Source organism: Carya illinoinensis, chromosome 7 (genome assembly GCF_018687715.1).
Source record: "Carya illinoinensis cultivar Pawnee chromosome 7, C.illinoinensisPawnee_v1, whole genome shotgun sequence".
NCBI lineage: Eukaryota > Viridiplantae > Streptophyta > Magnoliopsida > Fagales > Juglandaceae > Carya > Carya illinoinensis.
The window spans coordinates 43,920,569-43,938,523 of record NC_056758.1 but is presented as its reverse complement, the minus strand read 5'-3'; the positions used below and the strand labels follow the sequence as shown (position 1 = coordinate 43,938,523).

Sequence of the window (17,955 nt, the reverse complement as noted above, 5' to 3'; positions counted from 1 at the left end):
GATGGTGTTGTACACTGCACGCTCTCGTCTCTTCTAATAAGCACACTTGGTTTTGCAGGTCGAGACAATTGAGGGGGACAACTGTAGCTAGCGAACTGCGAAGTTCAGACTCCTTACAGATCCTGATTTCTATCAATTCTCATCAAATATTCAGAATTTCCATAAATAGGCACAATGTATAAATTCAATGTGCTATAATTTTTCAGTAACATGCATCAACGTTCATCCTTTAAACAACTTGGAAGTTCTTAAGCACCGTTATCTCTCTCCTCTTTGCTCTGGCGTTAGCCCACCCTGCCCACAGCTAGGGCAACTCTTTAGCCCGAATCCTTGGCAGTCAAAACATCTAAAGCAATGCACATTAATTAAAAACTAATATAGAAAAGAACAAGTGTTGATAAACTACAGATTCTTCAATTCATAGATAAGCCAAGCGAATTCGTCAAAAATAGAATGAACTTACTTCCAGCGCTCAAAAATATTTCCATTCTTCTTATTTTTTCCTGTTCCCTGCAGATGAACAAATTATTTAGCTTCAGAATATCGAAAACCAAGCACAAGTCCAGGCCAAATAAATAAATAAAATCTTAATGATCCCCTGCAGAGCCTCGGCCCCTTACGATGTATAAAATGAACTACGTACCTTGCAGCCGGGACATTCTATAGCACCTTTTCCTCTACATGTTTGGCAACTTTTCGAGATCTGCACACCATTTGAAAAAAAACGATTGCAAATATACATAATCTAAATTCGAATTTGCATTATATTTATACCAGTAAAAGCAATGGAGATATAACTCGAAGATACTCTTTGCTTAGTAGGTCGCTCCTTTGTGTTCACGTAATTTATGATCCAGTCAATGAAACTCCCGATCGAAAGGTTTTTTAGGTTCTTTCTCATAAATGATAAAACAGTGATCTGGCTGTTCCATATTCTTCATCTGCTCTCCTTCTCTCATGCAGAGAGATGGTGTTGACTTTCTCACACACAGGCAATATTGAGACTGCCCGTTACTGTCAAACACATACAATTAACCACGCCAAGGATAAAATCAAACCTACCAAAAGCTTTCAACTTGCCGGCTTGTTTGTATATCTGTTTGAAGTACTTTGAGATTTGTTTTATATTTTTTTGGGCATATGAAAAGATGGGAAATGCAGGGCTCTTTTGCCAAGATTTTCGATTTCGGACCCAGATGCAATATAGAAGCCACAATTAGGCTAGCAGAGCTTTGAACAGGTTGTGGTATGGTTTCTACGACCGAAACTCGCTAATTAAGTTACTGATTAGGGTTCACAAGTGACACGATGCCACTAAAGAATTACAAAAAGTGTGATTAAAAGAGTTGATGATTTGTGCTGGTGACATTATATATGAAGAACAAGACGCCAAGCTATGAAATGGGTATGCTTTTAGAGTGTGCTGTAATGATCACTCGTTTTAATTTCTACACAGGCAAGCGATATTGGAACTGTCTCTGCAGTCTGCACACTTCATATTAATATGACAAACTATTTGCTGTGCTGACCATAGTTGGTTTCTTTAAAAGTAAGAGCCATGAGAGGGAAACAAACGTGGTTCAAAAATCGTAAACTAGAGCTATAAATCAAAAGTGTAATACCGAATTAAGCGAAAATCCACTAGGTTTAGCTGCAAACGCTGCTCTTGTTCCACGTCTTTGCTCTAAGCCACCTGTAGGTATCCTTGGACTCGACCGAGGATGCTGAACTGGTGGTGGTAGTGCTCGGGGAGTCAAGCTATTGCAACACAGAGAGAGCTCGGCCATCTGTCTTAATTAGCCAAAAAAAAAAAAAAAAAACACAGTATATGATGATATTTGACGATCTTCTTAATGAAAAAGAGAGAGTTTTTGTGAGATTGGCCTTGCAGTTGCCGGACCCTAAAGGATTATTGGGGGTGAGTAGCTTCTTTTCCCTTACAAGTTGAATTTGGCACTAGTGGATAATAATAACCTCATCACACCCACCAATGCTAAAACCAGAGCCACTCCTCTCTCTCTCTCTCTCTCTCTCTCTCGACACTTGTACTTAACTAGATAGGAATAGGAAACCCTTTTGACATATAAATGATATGTACGTAAATAAAGTATATAATTCTTGAGTATTATCAATAAAATTGGATTACTTTCTCGTCTTAAAAATATATATAATCTTTGTATAATCCATTTATAGAAAAAATACTCAATCATAAAAGCATTAAAAAAAATATACTTTATGGTGGGATATGTTTTTTTAAAAAAAAAAATCAAGTGCCTATGCAATATTTACGCATCTAAATCTTGTAACTTACCTTTCTCGTTTTCAAATAAATTTGATAGAGTATGTTTCACCATACAAGGATCTTTCTAAGATTCATCTAAACATGATTTCTAAAACTTTGGTCAATCTCTATAAATTTTAGGGACGCCTGCTGTGTCGAGGTTTTTTATTTTTTATTTTTTTAAGAAGATGACAATCCAATTTTATTGATAGTCCATACGAGCCAAACAATCAGTGGACTATTACCTTGTAGATAAATATGCTGCACTCGATAAGTAAACAATTGTAACAATTCCACAATTTCTTCCCAAAATTCTTCGACATACCATAAATTTCATCTAGCACCTTTAATCTAGTTAACCACCACAAGGGAATCAAGCTCTAAAATCACCTAAGAGGCCCCCAGGATTTTCACAAGCCGAAGACCATGTAAAAGACCCATCAACTCCACATAGTTATTCGAACATATCCCTAGTGAACTCGCAAACGCCAACAACATTTTCCCATCCTTATTTCTCACCACTCCACGTGCTCCTGCACAACCAGGATTACCACGGCTGTGACCATCAACATTAAGTTTTATCCATTCCGCCTCTGGTTTCCTCCAATACACCAATTTTGGAAGCTTTTTTTTAATCGGTTTGATAGGAATATTTAAAGCCACCAACATGGATTCATCCCGACACGAGATACTCTTGCCAGAATGAAGTTTCTCCCCTATATGAGCCACCAAAAATAACACATTTTTCCAGACCTTGTCTACTGGATCTTGAATGCCTTCCATATGAGCTCGACACCTCCTAATCCATAAACACCATGTGATGATTGTCGGCAAAAGGCCAAACAGTTGTCCCATTTGAGACTTCCTAGTAGCTTTACGTAGCCAAGCTTCCACCATTTCCTTCCAACTCCTACCTGCCACATAAAACATCCCCACCTGCACATAACTTCTTCTCCAAATCTCTTTAGCAATCTGTCCATACATCAAAACATGATCCAGGTCTTCATAACCCCCATCGATGCAGCAGTCACATTTCGAAACCAATGGGATGCCCACATTTTTTATCGTGTCATCCACACTAAGGCCATTACAAATTGCTTTCCACAGTCACTAAAATATTTTTCGGCATACAAGGATGCGAAACCCAATCGGACCACCTTTTGTAATCGAACGGGCCGAGGGTTACAAAAGGAGGGTTACAAAAGGTTTCACACCATATAATGGAATGGAGGGCAGACTTGAAAGAACTTGGATAACCGAAATTGCAAGGTGTCATTCTTCATGCAAGATCATGTAAATTATTAATTGAGGAAACAAGACGGCAATGCGCGTTCGGTTGATACCATGAACCAATTCAATCCAATCAGATATGGGAAGAAAATACATGAGTCAATATCATGGCTTTCTTACAATTGTCTTCGATAAATAAATAAATAAGGCCTTTGAAGCTTTCCCTTACGACAGGAATCATGCGTTTTCTACTTGTTCAATATCACTTGAGTTCGTATGTACAGTTTGGTATTTTTATTCTAACTGGACTTTCCTTCATTACTCATCAAAATACAGAGAGCATGCAGCTGTCAGTGGTTGCTCTAGAGAGTATATGCTTTGGACTTCACATAACATAATTTGAGTTGTATTAATTTTTAAAATTGATCTTTTAAATTAAATTATATCACGTGGATGATGTGTGGTATAAAATTTTCAAATAAAATTATTGTATATAGTGAAAATAACAAATGAGGTAGAAAGATGGTCGGTTTTTAGAAAAGGAATCGAGACTATCATTTGTTAATTATATATAGATATCGTATGTATAATACATTCGGATGAGTTTTGTTGTTTCATAAATAATGAGATTTGGGAGGACATTTTATGGGTGTCTATAAGCTTCCAAACTAAATTTCTTTTTTAGCGAAAAAGGTAAAATTAAATAAGATGAATTTTGGGTATTAATAGTAGGTTCATTAGAAAAAGGAAAGCTGACATTCTAGTAATTAGACAAGAAAATATAAATAAAATGAATAGTAACCAATCTTTCATATACGGTGGCTTGGCTTGGCTTCATGCTTTTATTGTATTGAAGATTATAGTGACAAATGTGAGGCACATAACCGGCCCAACAGGCCCACTCATCAGCAGCAAACTAAGAGCTGCGTTGTTGGTGTACAGCTAGTCAGCGATATCAATACATTAAAGTAAGGCCGGCCCTATGATCTACCACAACAACAACTTAAAGAAAGGCCCCGCAAATTCGACACGCAGATAGGCTACGTGTGCATGCCCATCCACACCCGTCACTTGAACTCAACCGCAACGTGCTAGTTACCACCCCCACCACAAAATCTAGCAATAAACAACCTCCACATTAAACCGGAAGATCAATAGAAACAAATTAAGATCGATGATGAACCTGTTGCCATTGTGTCTCCTTCTCACCTCACTAGCAGCAGCCGGGGTGTGGTCTCCAACCCCAGAGCAGCAGAAGCAGAGGCAAGGAGATGATCAGAACGTGATAGTGAAAGAAGGCCATAGAAAGATTGTTGTTGAGTATGAACATGATGGCCAGCCTAACACCATAGTCTTTATCTCACCAGATCAACACCACATACGCAAGCCCGATTCTATTGCCAGCGCTGAAGGGGGCATCTCATCCGCAACATCGAGTATGGTAGAAAACGTTAAGGAGAAGATAAAAGAAGCCTCCTCGTTCCTTTCGAATCTCGGCCAAGGCCTTTCACAGTCATCTAAAAACGATGAGATCAGAGAGAGCTAGCCACGTCTGTTAAATATTTTAACATGAACATTAATAAACGGATTTTCGATTTCATATGATCCACAATAATAAACAGTAATAAATAAATGCGCACCTTTCTCCATCAGTTTGATGAAGAATAAATCTGACTATGAGAGAAGGATCACCCTATTAACTTTGTCTCTCAAGTGTCTCACGATGGCAAAAGGCACTCTAATGTTGTAGGTGAGAACCCTTTAATCCCTCAGTGCTATTTATAGATTTCTGACCATCAAGAAATCTAAGAGTTTGTATCTGATTGTAACTAGAGATAGAGTTTTAATCTTATCTCTTAGGATTTCTCTTATCCCGTTATTACTTATCTTTAATCTGATAGACTTGAACTATTTCAAATTCTATTAAGATGGGTGTGTGGGACATAGAGTTTAAATAAAACTCTTACAACGTCACCCATAAGAAGCTTATATGCGACGCCTTAGGCAAATACAAGCACAAGATAGCCAGTGCAATGGGTAAGGCTAAAGAGATGGATTCTGAGACGGCACACGAGGCGATTGACAAGATGAAGGAGGTGGCACTTGAAGCAAAAGAAGAGGCAAAGGAGCAGGCACGCGAGGTTGGAGAAGCTGCAGGGCACACATTAGGTAAATCGAAAGAAACGGTATCCAGGAAAGCTCGCAAGGTTGAAGAACGCGTTAAAGAGTTTGTAAAGGATGCAAAGGACATTACCAATACGATTGGAGAGGATATAGCCAGGAACGTGTCAGATAAAGTGGAGATGGCTAAAGAAGAGGTGGTGGAGAAAGCCAAACAGACGGCAGAGCACGCTGCGGACAAGTTAAAGACTGATCAGAGCAAGAAGAAATTGAGTTGGAAATTCGAGCGAGGACGATGTTGAAAGCCACCCAAGTGGCCTGCTGCACATGCACCGTTAGGTGCTTTGGTTTATTAGGCCACTCACTCTCTCTCAAGTCAGAAACAACTGCAAATGATAGGCTGCTCTCTCTTATAAATAGGAGAGAGCTCAGCTGCAAAATATGCAGTAGGAGAAAAGAGAGAAAGAATGTACGTGAGAGAGAGATAGAAATTTATAGAGTTTTTTATAAATCTCGTACAAATTCTATAAAAGAAGCTCTAGTGGACGTAAACAATTTGCTGAACCACTTAAATATCGTCTTGTGTGATTTTTGGACATGCCGAAGTCACAACAATTGGTATCAGAGCTCTGGTTCGAGCTGTCCGAAAATTCAAGTTGGTCAAAATCAATTTTTGACAACTCCAGGGTGTTCCTCGCGTCGAGACGAATCCGTTGCTGCAAACGGAATCGAAAACGGAGGTCGGAGGAGCTCACACGCGCCCCTAGAAGATCGACGCGTGCATCTACTGCAACTCACACGCCCCCACGCGCATCGGAGGAGGAAGACGATTGAGCCCCACGCGCTCACGCTCCCCATGCGCGACAGAGGTTAAAGACGCGTGACCGACACGCTCCCCACGCGATCCACGCGCCCTGCAGAGACTCAGCTCGTGTTATACATGCGGCTCACGTGCCCCCACGCACACATAGAGCTGTAGCGCATGTGCTCCACACACCGACCAAACGCCCTACGCAGCGCGTGCATCCCACGTGCCAGACGATCAGAACCGTCCGTTTTCAGATCCATTTTGGGATTGATCTAAGCCATTTGGAGTCCGATTTCAACGATCAAATAGTGCTTTCCAACTATTTGGATCATTCCGGACTCATCCGTATAATTGGAATTTTGAAATTTTGAGTCTCAATTTTTTAAATTCAAATGGAAGGATCTAGAAGATATAGGAACTCTGAAAATGCCAGTAGTTCTAGGCGTCGGTCCACTGTGTCAAATGCCAAGTTTGAAGTTGAGAAGTTCGATAGAACAAGCAACTTCGGCATATGGCAGTATGAAGTCATGGACGTTTTGATCCAACAAGAGTTGGATATTGCGTTGGGAGGAAAGCCAGATGATATGACTGATCAGGATTGGAAGAAGTTTAATACTCAAGCTTGTAGTACAATCCGATTATGTCTTACCAAAGAACAAAAGTATTTTGTCATGAGAGAGACAAATGCTAGGGTACTTTAGCAGAAATTGGAGGATAAGTTCATAAAGAAGAGCATTGAGAGCCGTTTGCACTTGAAGAAGAAGCTCTTCAGATTCCAATTTCGTGAAGGTATTTCAATGTCTGAACATCTGAATAGTTACAACCAAATTCTTGCTGATTTGTTAAACTTGGATGTTGAAATGCAAGATGAAGATAAAGTTTTACTTTTATTAAATTCCTTACCTGATACATATGAGCATTTAATTACTACTCTATTGTCTAGGAAGGAAAAGATTAGTTTTGAAAATGTATCTAGTTCTTTAATTAGCAATGAGTACCACAAAAAGGATAAGCAAGTACAACAAGATACATCAAGTGAAGCGCTAACAGCAAGAGGGAGACCACAGTCAAGGTATCCCAGAAAGAAAAATGGTTTTCAATCGAAAACCCGGACCACATCACGTGGTTCATCAGTCGGCAGAAAACTCGTTAGAGACAAGTGTTCCTTTTGTCGCAACAAAGGACACTGGAGAAAGGATTGTCCCAACCGGAAGGGACAACAGCAGAATCAACCCTCCACAGCCAATGTCGTGGACAGAGATGATGATTCAGATTTTTCCTTGATAAGTTCATCATCCATTTGTCATTCCAATGAATGGATTATGGATTCCGGATGTACCTATCACATGTGTCCCAATCGGGACTGGTTTACTGACTTCACAAAGATTGAGGGTGGAGCAGTACTTATGGGCAATGACAGTGCCTGTAAGACTCAGGGAATAGGTAGCATTCGGTTAAAGCTGCAAGATGGTAGCGTCAAGACTCTAACAGAAGTTCGGTCCGTTCCGGACTTGCAGAAGAATCTCATCTCACTGGGATCTCTGGATTCAAAGGGATTCAGAATCGCCATTGAAGACGGAACTCTCAAAGTACTAATGGGAGTTCAGGTGACAATGAAGGGTTTGAGGCGAGGAAACTTGTACTTCTTGCAAGGAAGTACTATTGATGGAAGAGCTTCCATAGGCTGTGAAAAGCTAGATGAGACTGATGCCAACACCACCAGTCTTTGGCATATGCGTATGGGACACGCAGGAGAAAAAGCTTTGCAAATACTGGTGAAGCAAGGCTTACTCAAAGGTGCCAAGACTGGTAAACTGTCTTTCTGTGAGCACTGTGTATTGGTAAAGCAGAGGCGGATCAAGTTTGGAACCACAATACACAATACATAGGGAATACTTGACTATGTGCACTCCGATGTTTGGGGACCTACCCAAAATGCATCTTTGGGAGGTAAGTATTGGTTTGTAATTTTTGTTGATGATTATTCTCGTCGTGTGTGGGCGTATACGATAAAGAATAAAGATGGAGTGCTGAAAATCTTCCTTGATTGGAAGAAAATGGTTGAGACTTAGACCGGCAGGAAGATCAAGCGGCTCAGACCTGATAATGGAGGTGATTGCACTTCAGACCCCTTCATGGAAGTATGCCGGAAAGAGGGAATTGTCAGACACTTCACGGTACGAGGTACCGCAGCAGAATGGTGTAGCAGAACGAATGAATCGTACTTTATTAGAGAAAGTGCGATGTATGTTGCTGAATGCTGGATTCAGTAAGAAATTTTGGATTGAAGCTGTGACATATGTCTGACACCTCATCAACCGACTACCCGCAGCTGCCAATGACTGGAAGACACCCACCAAAATGTGGAGAGGTACACATGCTACTGATTATGACTCTTTACACATTTTCGGATGTCCTGCTTACTATCATGCTAAAGAAAGTAAGCTTGATCCTAGAGCCAAGAAAGCAAAATTCTTAGGCTTTAGTACCGGTGTAAAAGAGCATAGACTCTGGTGCATAGAGTCCAAAAAGGTGATCATCAGTAGAGATGTAACATTCAACGAATCTAAGATGCTTAAGTTGCATAAGTATAAAGATTTCAGTGAAGACAACCATGATAGCGAAACACCTGGTGATTCGCAAAAGGTGGAGTTTTCCACTCAAAAAGATTCAGGAGAAACAAATGGAGAGCACAGACAAGATGAGGTTAATAGTCCAGTCACAGTACCTCCAATACAACCTGAATCAATAGCAACCAACAGACCGAGACGAGAGAAACGTGTACCGATACGTTTTGCAGACTATGTGACATATGCATTACTAGCTGAAGGGGGTGAGATCCCAACCACTTACAGAGAAGCCATACAGTCCAGTGAAAAAGTTGAATGGACAAAGGCGATGAATGAAGAGATGCAGTCTCTTCACCAGAACCAGACTTGGGAGCTTGTGCCGCTTCCAAAAGGAAAGAAGACAATTGGCTGTAAGTGGATCTTCAATCAGAAAGATGATCAAGCTGCTAAAAATGGAGTGCGATACAAAACTAGGTTGGTAGCCAAGAACTACGCTCAGACAGAGGGAATTGACTATAGTGAAGTATTCTCTCCTGTTGTGAAACATTCATTCATTCGGATATTGCTAGCTTTGGTTGTATAATATGATCTTGAGTTAGCACAGCTTGATGTAAAGACAGCTTTCTTACATGGTGATCTGGAAGAGGAGATTTATCTGTCTCAACCAGAAGGATTCAAAGAAGCTGGCAAAGAGAATTGGGTATGCAGTCTGAAGAAGTCTCTCTATGGCTTGAAGCAGTCACCTCAGCAATGGTATAAGCGGTTTGACCGCTTTATGATGGATCAGAAATACACTCGTTGCCCATACAATCATTGTGTATATTTCAGAAAACTTGCAAATGGATCTTTCATTTATTTGTTTTTATATGTAGATGATATGTTAATTGCATGTAAAAGCAATGGGGAGATAGATCGCTTAAAAACTCAGTTAATTAATGAGTTTGAAATGAAAGATCTGGGAGAAGCACGAAGAATATTGGGGATGGAGATCAGCAGAAATAAGGTGAAAGGTACAGTTCACCTTACTCAGAAGCAGTATCTGAAGAGAATACTGCAACGCTTCAACATCGACTCAAAGACGAAGATGGTGAGTACTCTTATGGCCCCATATTTCAAGCTCAGTGCTTTGCAGTCTCCTAAAACCGATGAAGAGCGGGACTACATGAGAAATGTCCCATATGCAAGTGTTGTTGGAAGCTTAATGTATGCCATGGTGTGTACACGACCTGATATCTCCCAGGCCGTTAGCTTAGTTAGTCGCTATATGCATAATCCTGGAAAGGTTCATTGGCATGCGGCTAAGTGAATTTTATGGTATATTGCGGGGACCATAGATATTGGTTTGAAGTTCGAGAAGAGTGAAGATAGTCTAGTAACTGGATATGTTGACTCATACTATGCAGGTGATCTTGACAAACGCCGATCAACAACTGGATATGTGTTCACTATGGCTGGAGGACCAGTTAGTTGGCGATCAACTTTGCAGTCGACAATTGCGCTATCATCAACTGAGGATGAATACATGGTTGTAACAGAAGCCATGAAAGAAGCTATTTGGTTACAGGGATTGGTAACAGATTTGGGCATTAAGCAGCAAGAAGTTATCGTTTACTGTGATAGTCAGAGTGCAATTCATTTGGCCAAGAATCAAGTATATCACTTTCGAACAAAACATATAGATGTCTGATTTCACTTTGTACGTGAAATATTAGAAGAATATGATATCAAACTTCAGAAGATTGGCATTGAAGATAATTCAGCAGATATGTTGACGAAAGTCGTTACAGGGATCAAGTTCCAACACTGTTTAGACTTGATCAATATTGTACACTGCTAAGCACCCTCGGGTGCATTGGAGCGTATTCGATAGCAGAAGTCTCTCATGTCAAAGAAAGAGGTGCATTCATTTGAAGAATGAATCAATTTGCAAGCAGCCTGGTATGTCACACTTGGGTGGAGGGAGTGATTGTTGAAAGCCACCCAAGTGGCCTGCTGCACATGCACCGTTAGGTGCTTTAGTTTATTAGGACACCCACTCTCCAGCAGTTTTGTTAGGCCACCCACCCTCTCCCAAGTCAGAAACAGCTACAAATGGTAGGTTGCTCTCTCCTATAAATAGGAAATAGCTCAGTTGCAAAATATGCAATGGGAGAAAAGAGAGAAAGAGGGTACGTGAGAGAGAGATAGAAATTTGTAGAGTTTTTTGTAAATCTCGTACAAATTTTATAAAAGAGGCTCCAGTGGACGTAAGCAATTTGCTGAACCACTTAAATATCGTCTTGTGTGATTTTTGGACAGGCCAGAGTCACAACAAACGAGAGGTTGGGCGTGATGCTGCCAAGTACGTGAAGTCCCCGGGGATAATGAGTTGCTTGATGTGTGTGATCAACTTACTGGGGTTGGCCACGGCTTACGGTATGTGCGTCTGGATTACATTCATTTCGAGCTATATATTGTTTGGGGTCCTTCCAAGGCAGCAGTTCGGGATAGTGCAGAGTAAGATATATCCTATGTATTTCAGTGCCATGGTTGTTAGCATCGGGGCGGCTTTGATGGGGCTCTTGTTGGGCAATACGGAGAGTTTGTTCTCAAGTACAGCCGAAATGTTTCAAGGCTATTATCTATTGGCCTCGCTTTTGATGGTTTTCTTCAATATGCTTTTCTTGGAGCCACGAGCCACTAAGGTATATAATCTCAAATATCTTTACATCCCTTGCTAAATTCACCAGCAAAAGTTTCATTTCTCTCTGTTGTAAAATACAGGTCATGTTTGAGAGGATAAAGATGGAGAAGGAAGAAGGAAGAGGAAGAGAGGAACTGACTGCTGAACCTAACCGGGCCTCTGAGTGGCGACAAGATGCTGATCCTGCAGCTTCAACTACAACTACTACTGCACCCTCACTTGAAGGAGCAGAGCAGGAAATTATCAGGATTCGGATTGTTAGATTAAATGACAAGCTTAAGAAGCTAAACACCTTCTCGTCTTTCAACATCCTGACTTTAATGGCTCTCAGTTGGCACCTCGTTTACCTAGGCCAGCGTACTTGACCTATGGAAGTGCTGTTTTATACATATGCTGCTCTCTCTCTCTCTCTCTCTCTCTCTGGTCTGTTCATCCTGCGTATGTATATATATAGTGTGATACTTGTGAAGTTGTGCTCTAGGTCGTGACGAGGACGGAAATACATGAGAAACTTTCTGAATATTGCATGTACGTGAGAAAGATATTATCCCAAGGCAATGTCCGGCTTCTGAGTTCTGATTTTTCATAATGTTACAACAGGATAGCAAAATCACGCTTTAGATTAGAAGGTGAGCTCAAAACTCTCCGATGTAGGGATCTTCAATTAACTGCATTTTCATTCGATTCTCTATTCTCTCCAAATCCCTAAAATTTATAAATTCTTTTTTTATAAAACAAGCACTCCATTCAATTTTCTATTTTGAGTATAGGTTTAAGATGTAAACAATAACTTTTTATATTTGTTGAGTCTCTATTCATCCCCTAAATCAATTTATATATATTATAGGAAAAAGATGTAAAAATATAGTATAAATAATAGAGAAAGAATAAAAAAAATTTTATTTTAATATAATAGAGTAATGGTAGGAAAAGAGATATAGAAGGTTTTTTAAAAATGAATAAAATTTAAGAGAAAATAACATGACTACCTTGACCATTAAGTACAAAAAAAAAAAATCAATCAGTAGACTTTGTCTATAGTCTTTTTCTTAGTAGGAATATCATTTCCCTTTACATAAAACGTTGCCCTGTAAATAGAAGATTGCAGCAAAACTATAACTTGAAACAATTCACTTGATCGTAAATATTTTCTTCTTTACTCTTTAATTAGCTAGGGAGGATCTTATCCATCCCATATATAGCTTCTTGGTAATTAATTAGTAAACACAATGGTTTCAGAAAATATAAATTTTCCACTTATCAAAGAAAAGACAAACTTTTCCGTAAACATGGAAGTGACTATGAAAGAAATACAATCTTAAATAAGGGAATTCGGGCAACAGCAATTGGGCAACTACAACATTTTTTTCCAAGTCAGAATTAGAGACCCAATTATAGATTCAATTATGGAACCTGAAATCTACATATCAAAGGGGAGTGTGCTTGATCTTGTAATTACAAAGCGAATATTTGAGAGCACAGAGAATATTAAATTTTTTTTTTTTTTTTTTTTTATAGGTCACAGAGAATATTAATGGCAAATCAATATGGCGAACCTTGACTGAAACCTCAAAAATCATGTAATTACACCATTCTGGGAGCTATTTTAATACATTCTTCTGCTTAATCCTTGGCTATGCATTTGCATTTCTGCTGATGATCTGAGAGTTCCTGCAATGTTCCGGAAGTCTCGATTTGTGAACAATATGCATTCTGTTTTGTACTTAAGTCAAACACCATATTCAATCAAATCATATACATATCGTATTTTATTTTTATTCTCATAACCTCTAATCATTTCCGAGAAGAAGGGGAAGAAAAAGATCATTTGGATGTGCCAGTTGATCAGTAAAATAAAATGGCAATCGTGCAAAATCTCACAATTTCATTAACCTGCCTGTATCTTATTATAAACTCAAAAAAACTTTCAAAGTAGCTCAAAGCAGGAAGTACCTGAATCTGCTTTTGAAGAAACTTAACATACTCTACCGCTTCTTCTAACATATCTGCAGTGTTTATTTGCTGCAAATTACAATGAACATGCCAAAATAAATACTTGCTGCTAAATCCTAAAGAAGCATAAATTTATATCTCCATTATCAACTTGCTTGTTAATCAAGATGCAGCAAGTGATTTAAAACGAACAACCCACCACTCATTGAAATATTAACCCTTTAGTTTTTGTCTGCATACTTTTTAACCTTCAGGCATGCATACTTAAAAAAAAAAAAAAAAAAAAAAAAAATATGGATTTTCATGACTATGACAAGTTAACCACAATCTAAATCAACAAAATAAACATATTGCTTTGAAAACTCCATCTATGCCATCTAAATTTTCTCCAGCCATGCAACTTAAGGATAATTCTATTTAAAGGCCTTTACACCACATACCATCCACATGGCATAATTTAATTTGAAATATCAATTTTAAAATTTGAATCTTACAAATCAAATTATGACATATGGATAGTGTGTGGTGTAAATGCCTTCAAATAGCACTACTCTATTTTTTTTTTTTTATCGGTAAATAGCACTACTCTATTTTTAATCACCTGCAATTTCTAATTGATCACATTACCTACCAATAACGTTTTAATTTCCACATGAACGTGTTTGATTTTCTTTCAAGAACACCAGTCCACGTACTCTGGAAAAGATCTTAACATGCGTCTCATGCACTATATGGGAAATGACCCCGTACGCACTACGCCACTTATGCACTATATCTCGCTGCCACATTATTGGCTGTTCCATTCCAAGCAACAACATTACATCCTACATAGGTACAAAGTTCATCCATGGACCTCCCATCAAGGCGATCGCTAGCCTAGTCCAAATTTGGAGAAGCAACAGTGGATTGTCCTTGTTAAGAAGTCCACACTCTCCACTTTGGGATTAGCAATAATATGACCCAAGCAAGGAGCATCATTTATATACGTCAAAGTAGGACACGCAACATGCCGATTAGCTTGGATGAACTAACCACAAAAACAACCAAAATTATGTCAGCCATAATCAAGTAACCATGAGCCCCTATTTCAATTTCTGAGCACCTTGACTACTGGTAATCTAAGCTTAAATTGTCTTATCCAGCAGAACTTAGGGGACATACGTACGTAAACAGAGGCCCTAATTCAAATACAAACTTTACTAGGCAATGGGAAGTTCTCATCCCACCAAGAGCTAACAGCAAATGCTCCTCTGGTCAAAATGCAGCCTGGACAGAAACTTGTAATTCCTCTCTCTATCATTACAAGCCAAAGGATGATACTGGTTAAAATCATCAAGCATTCCCCCAAATCGACACTAATAAGGCCTAATCCAATTATCTCAACTTTAAAATATTTCCTGAATTGTCCTCAGAGCATGACGATAGCTTGCAGAAGGATCCATGATTTTTCATATGATAGTGAACTATTGTCAAAAATTTTTATCATCACATGGTAAAGAGTGAATCGGGATTAACCTCTTCAGTTTTTCCTTACACTGACGCATCACCAGCTTAAGCCACAATAAATAATGCACAAATCTGTTTCCATTATCAAACTCAGTAATAGGACATATCGTGAGAAAGCTACAAGATTCAGCCATCCCAAACGGCATTATATATGACATCCACATGACTAATAACCAACAAACAGCTTAGATAAAGAATCAACCAGCCACAACACAACACAAAAAGTCAACCGACTGTTTCAATTTTAAATTGCATTTGCAAACATTCACAAGATATTTTGAAATAAACAAAGGACACAAGCCAAGGCCTTGTAAGCTTTGAACACAATCAAAGATTAGAAAAAAAAAAAAAAAAAAGAAAAAAAAAAACGCTGAGGTCATCACAATTGTGACCAAACAAACTCGATTCAGAACAAGATCAAGTGCTATTCAACAGTTGAAAAATAAGAGGTTTGGAATATCCATGACACAAAAACCTAAACTATAATCACTGGGATATTTTATGTAAAGGAAGATGAATTAGGCCGTGCTAATGTATGTTAATGGGGCTGAAGCCTGCTGATATAATAGTCCAGGCAGGCAGCCCTAGAGTCCTTAAAAATGATATAGGAACAACAGCATCTGACTTTCTTTTGATCGATTGTTTTGAGTTCTTCCAGATGTTGGGGCTTGCTACCATTATCTAGAGAAGTGATGGAGAAGTCCTCGGGCGCCCCCACGCCGGGGGGGGGGATACAATGAGAAAAGACATAATGAGAGGGATGGTCACAACAAAGAGTGCTTAGCTCTATATATTACTTAAAATTTATCAAGTATAATTTGGCTTGCTTAATACACTAGTTTCTTGCTTATTACTTATCAAATGTAAGTATTCTTTAAATAATCAAAAATACATCCCACATACATGCAGTACATCCCACATACATGCAGTACGTCCCACATACATGCAGAGAGGGAATTTGTGGAAGCCAAGGGAGTCCATGGCCCCCAAAACCACCTGATTAGAATTTTTAATCTGACAAATATTATGGATTGGATTGATGGACAATTTCCTCGGACCATTATAAAAATCTATTTCGCATGGACTGTAGCCAAACAAACAGAATCCTCTGCTCTGGCTCCCTCATCTACAGTTTCATGGATCAGTTGCTGTGAACGACACTTATTACAGTCCATTTGCTCAAATATGTTTTCCAGTTAGATTCAATTTACAATGCAACTTAGAATCACACTATAATTTATATGAAGCATATCAAACTATATTTTCCCTTGAAATCAAGCATTTAATGGTGTAGAATATAGTAAAGAAAAGACATTTCCGATTAGTTGTAATTTTGGGAATTACCTTATCCATGTTGGGCACCAGTTCCTGAAGCTTCCTTATGCGATCACTTATTCGTGTTCTTCGAACCTAAGCCAAAAGAGAGGGGAGAGGTCAAGGAAACTTTATTTAGGACTAAACATAAACACTTTTTTTTTTGATAAGCAGGACTAAACATAAACACTTAAGTCTTTCTCGATAACATCCAATAATGCAGCAACAAAGTTATCAGTCTCACCCTCTCTGCGATGCTACGGGGATGTGTAGCACAACCACGCTTTGCCCGAACCCGGCAAGGAACGGAATCCTCCAAAAGCGTTTCCATCTCCACATCTCTTAGACCACCCACCCCATCAGGTCCCTGACCGCTTTGCTCCCCTTTCTACCCCAAAATAAGATTGGAAAGAAAAAGTCAAAAAATTGTACAACTCTATATTAACAGTTAAATTAGCGTAGGTTTGAATTGATATTCAACTACCAAATGGTATATCAACATATTCTAAAATCTCATATATACCACACTCAACACTCCAATACACCTAAAAAGGACACAATCAACAAAAGCGAATAATACAAATCTTTTTTTTTTTTTTCTTATTATTAATCTTCTCTCGTATCGTATCGCACACAATAAAGAGAAACCCACATTTAGCTTCAAATAATAAACAAACAGCGTACCGGCCGAGATGAAAACTTTGCTGGAGTCAAGTGCTGAGCTTCAACCTCCCTCGCCCGCTTACTACCGGGAGGAGTGTCGATATTGTGCGACACATAGTTGTAATTTTCTGGAATACTAAAGTTGGAGAAGTAGCCTTCAGACCCAAGACTCGAATTCTGAAGCAACTCAGCTGGAGAGCTATTCTGCCTGACGATGCCGGGGGAGGAACCGGAGTCAAAGAGGCCGGGATCGGCGGAGGAAGAATCAAAGGTGGCGGATTCTTCTCTGGAAGTGGGAGTGGGAGTGCAAGAGTTGGAAGCTGCAAGTAACTGAGTTAAACTCTGGTTGGGCTTTAAGGGGTCTTCTTCGTCGTCCTCGAGAAGTGCCTCTAACCAGCTGGCGGGAGCAGAGCGGAAGCGGGCGAGTCCACCACGACTCAGTTCACCACCACCAGCAGTGCTGCCACTTGTACCGGTAGGAGTCGGTCGCATCTGGGTCGAGGGGGGGGGGGGGGGGGGGGGGGGGGAGTGGTGGTTTTGTAATCTTTTTCTGGCTTCAACGGAGCTTCTAAATTAAGAAAGCAAAGAAACCCTTCTCTTAATAGTACTTTAATTTTTTTATTTTTTATCTCCCCTGTTTCTTTCTGCTTTTGGTTTTTATGGGTTATCTTTGGTAGCTCAGTTCACGTTCTTTTCTTTCTTTTTTGGTTTTGCTTTCATCAACGGGCAGTTAGATGTGTATTTATTGCCATTTCTTAAAAACAAAAATTCCGATATAACCCAGCTGTTCAGATTACCTTATTTTCGATAGCCAATACGACAATAT

General features: G+C 39.3%; 3 protein-coding genes across 4 annotated transcripts; 1 reads left to right on the top strand and 2 right to left on the bottom strand.

Moving 5' to 3' along the window:
• Positions 1-126: 126 nt before the first annotated feature.
• On the bottom strand, positions 127-2,060 carry LOC122315482 (protein PHOTOSYSTEM I ASSEMBLY 2, chloroplastic). The gene is made up of 4 exons (XM_043131402.1): positions 1,623-2,060; positions 644-703; positions 464-510; positions 127-346 (listed from the first exon to the last, which is right to left on the bottom strand). The coding sequence occupies exons 1-4, from the start codon at positions 1,785-1,787 to the stop codon at positions 259-261; spliced, it is 360 nt and encodes a 119-aa protein (XP_042987336.1). The 5' UTR covers positions 1,788-2,060; the 3' UTR covers positions 127-258.
• A 2,576-nt stretch (positions 2,061-4,636) lies between these two features.
• Positions 4,637-12,073, top strand: LOC122316435. Its single transcript, XM_043132951.1, has 4 exons — positions 4,637-5,056; positions 5,475-5,905; positions 11,309-11,694; positions 11,774-12,073. The coding sequence occupies exons 1-4, from the start codon at positions 4,686-4,688 to the stop codon at positions 12,056-12,058; spliced, it is 1,473 nt and encodes a 490-aa protein (XP_042988885.1). The 5' UTR covers positions 4,637-4,685; the 3' UTR covers positions 12,059-12,073.
• Positions 12,074-12,970: 897 nt separating this feature from the next.
• On the bottom strand, positions 12,971-17,664 carry LOC122315480 (transcription factor bHLH80-like). Of its 2 annotated transcripts, none has more exons than XM_043131398.1 (5): positions 17,151-17,664; positions 16,711-16,854; positions 16,497-16,562; positions 13,647-13,715; positions 12,971-13,406 (listed from the first exon to the last, which is right to left on the bottom strand). In XM_043131398.1, exons 1-5 carry the CDS (start codon positions 17,619-17,621, stop codon positions 13,317-13,319), a joined length of 840 nt encoding a protein of 279 aa, XP_042987332.1. In that variant the 5' UTR covers positions 17,622-17,664; the 3' UTR covers positions 12,971-13,316. The 2 variants fall into 2 exon arrangements, with proteins under 2 accessions (XP_042987332.1, XP_042987333.1); XM_043131399.1 differs by having other exon boundaries at positions 12,971-13,364; positions 17,151-17,662.
• Between the last annotated feature and the right edge of the window lie 291 nt (positions 17,665-17,955).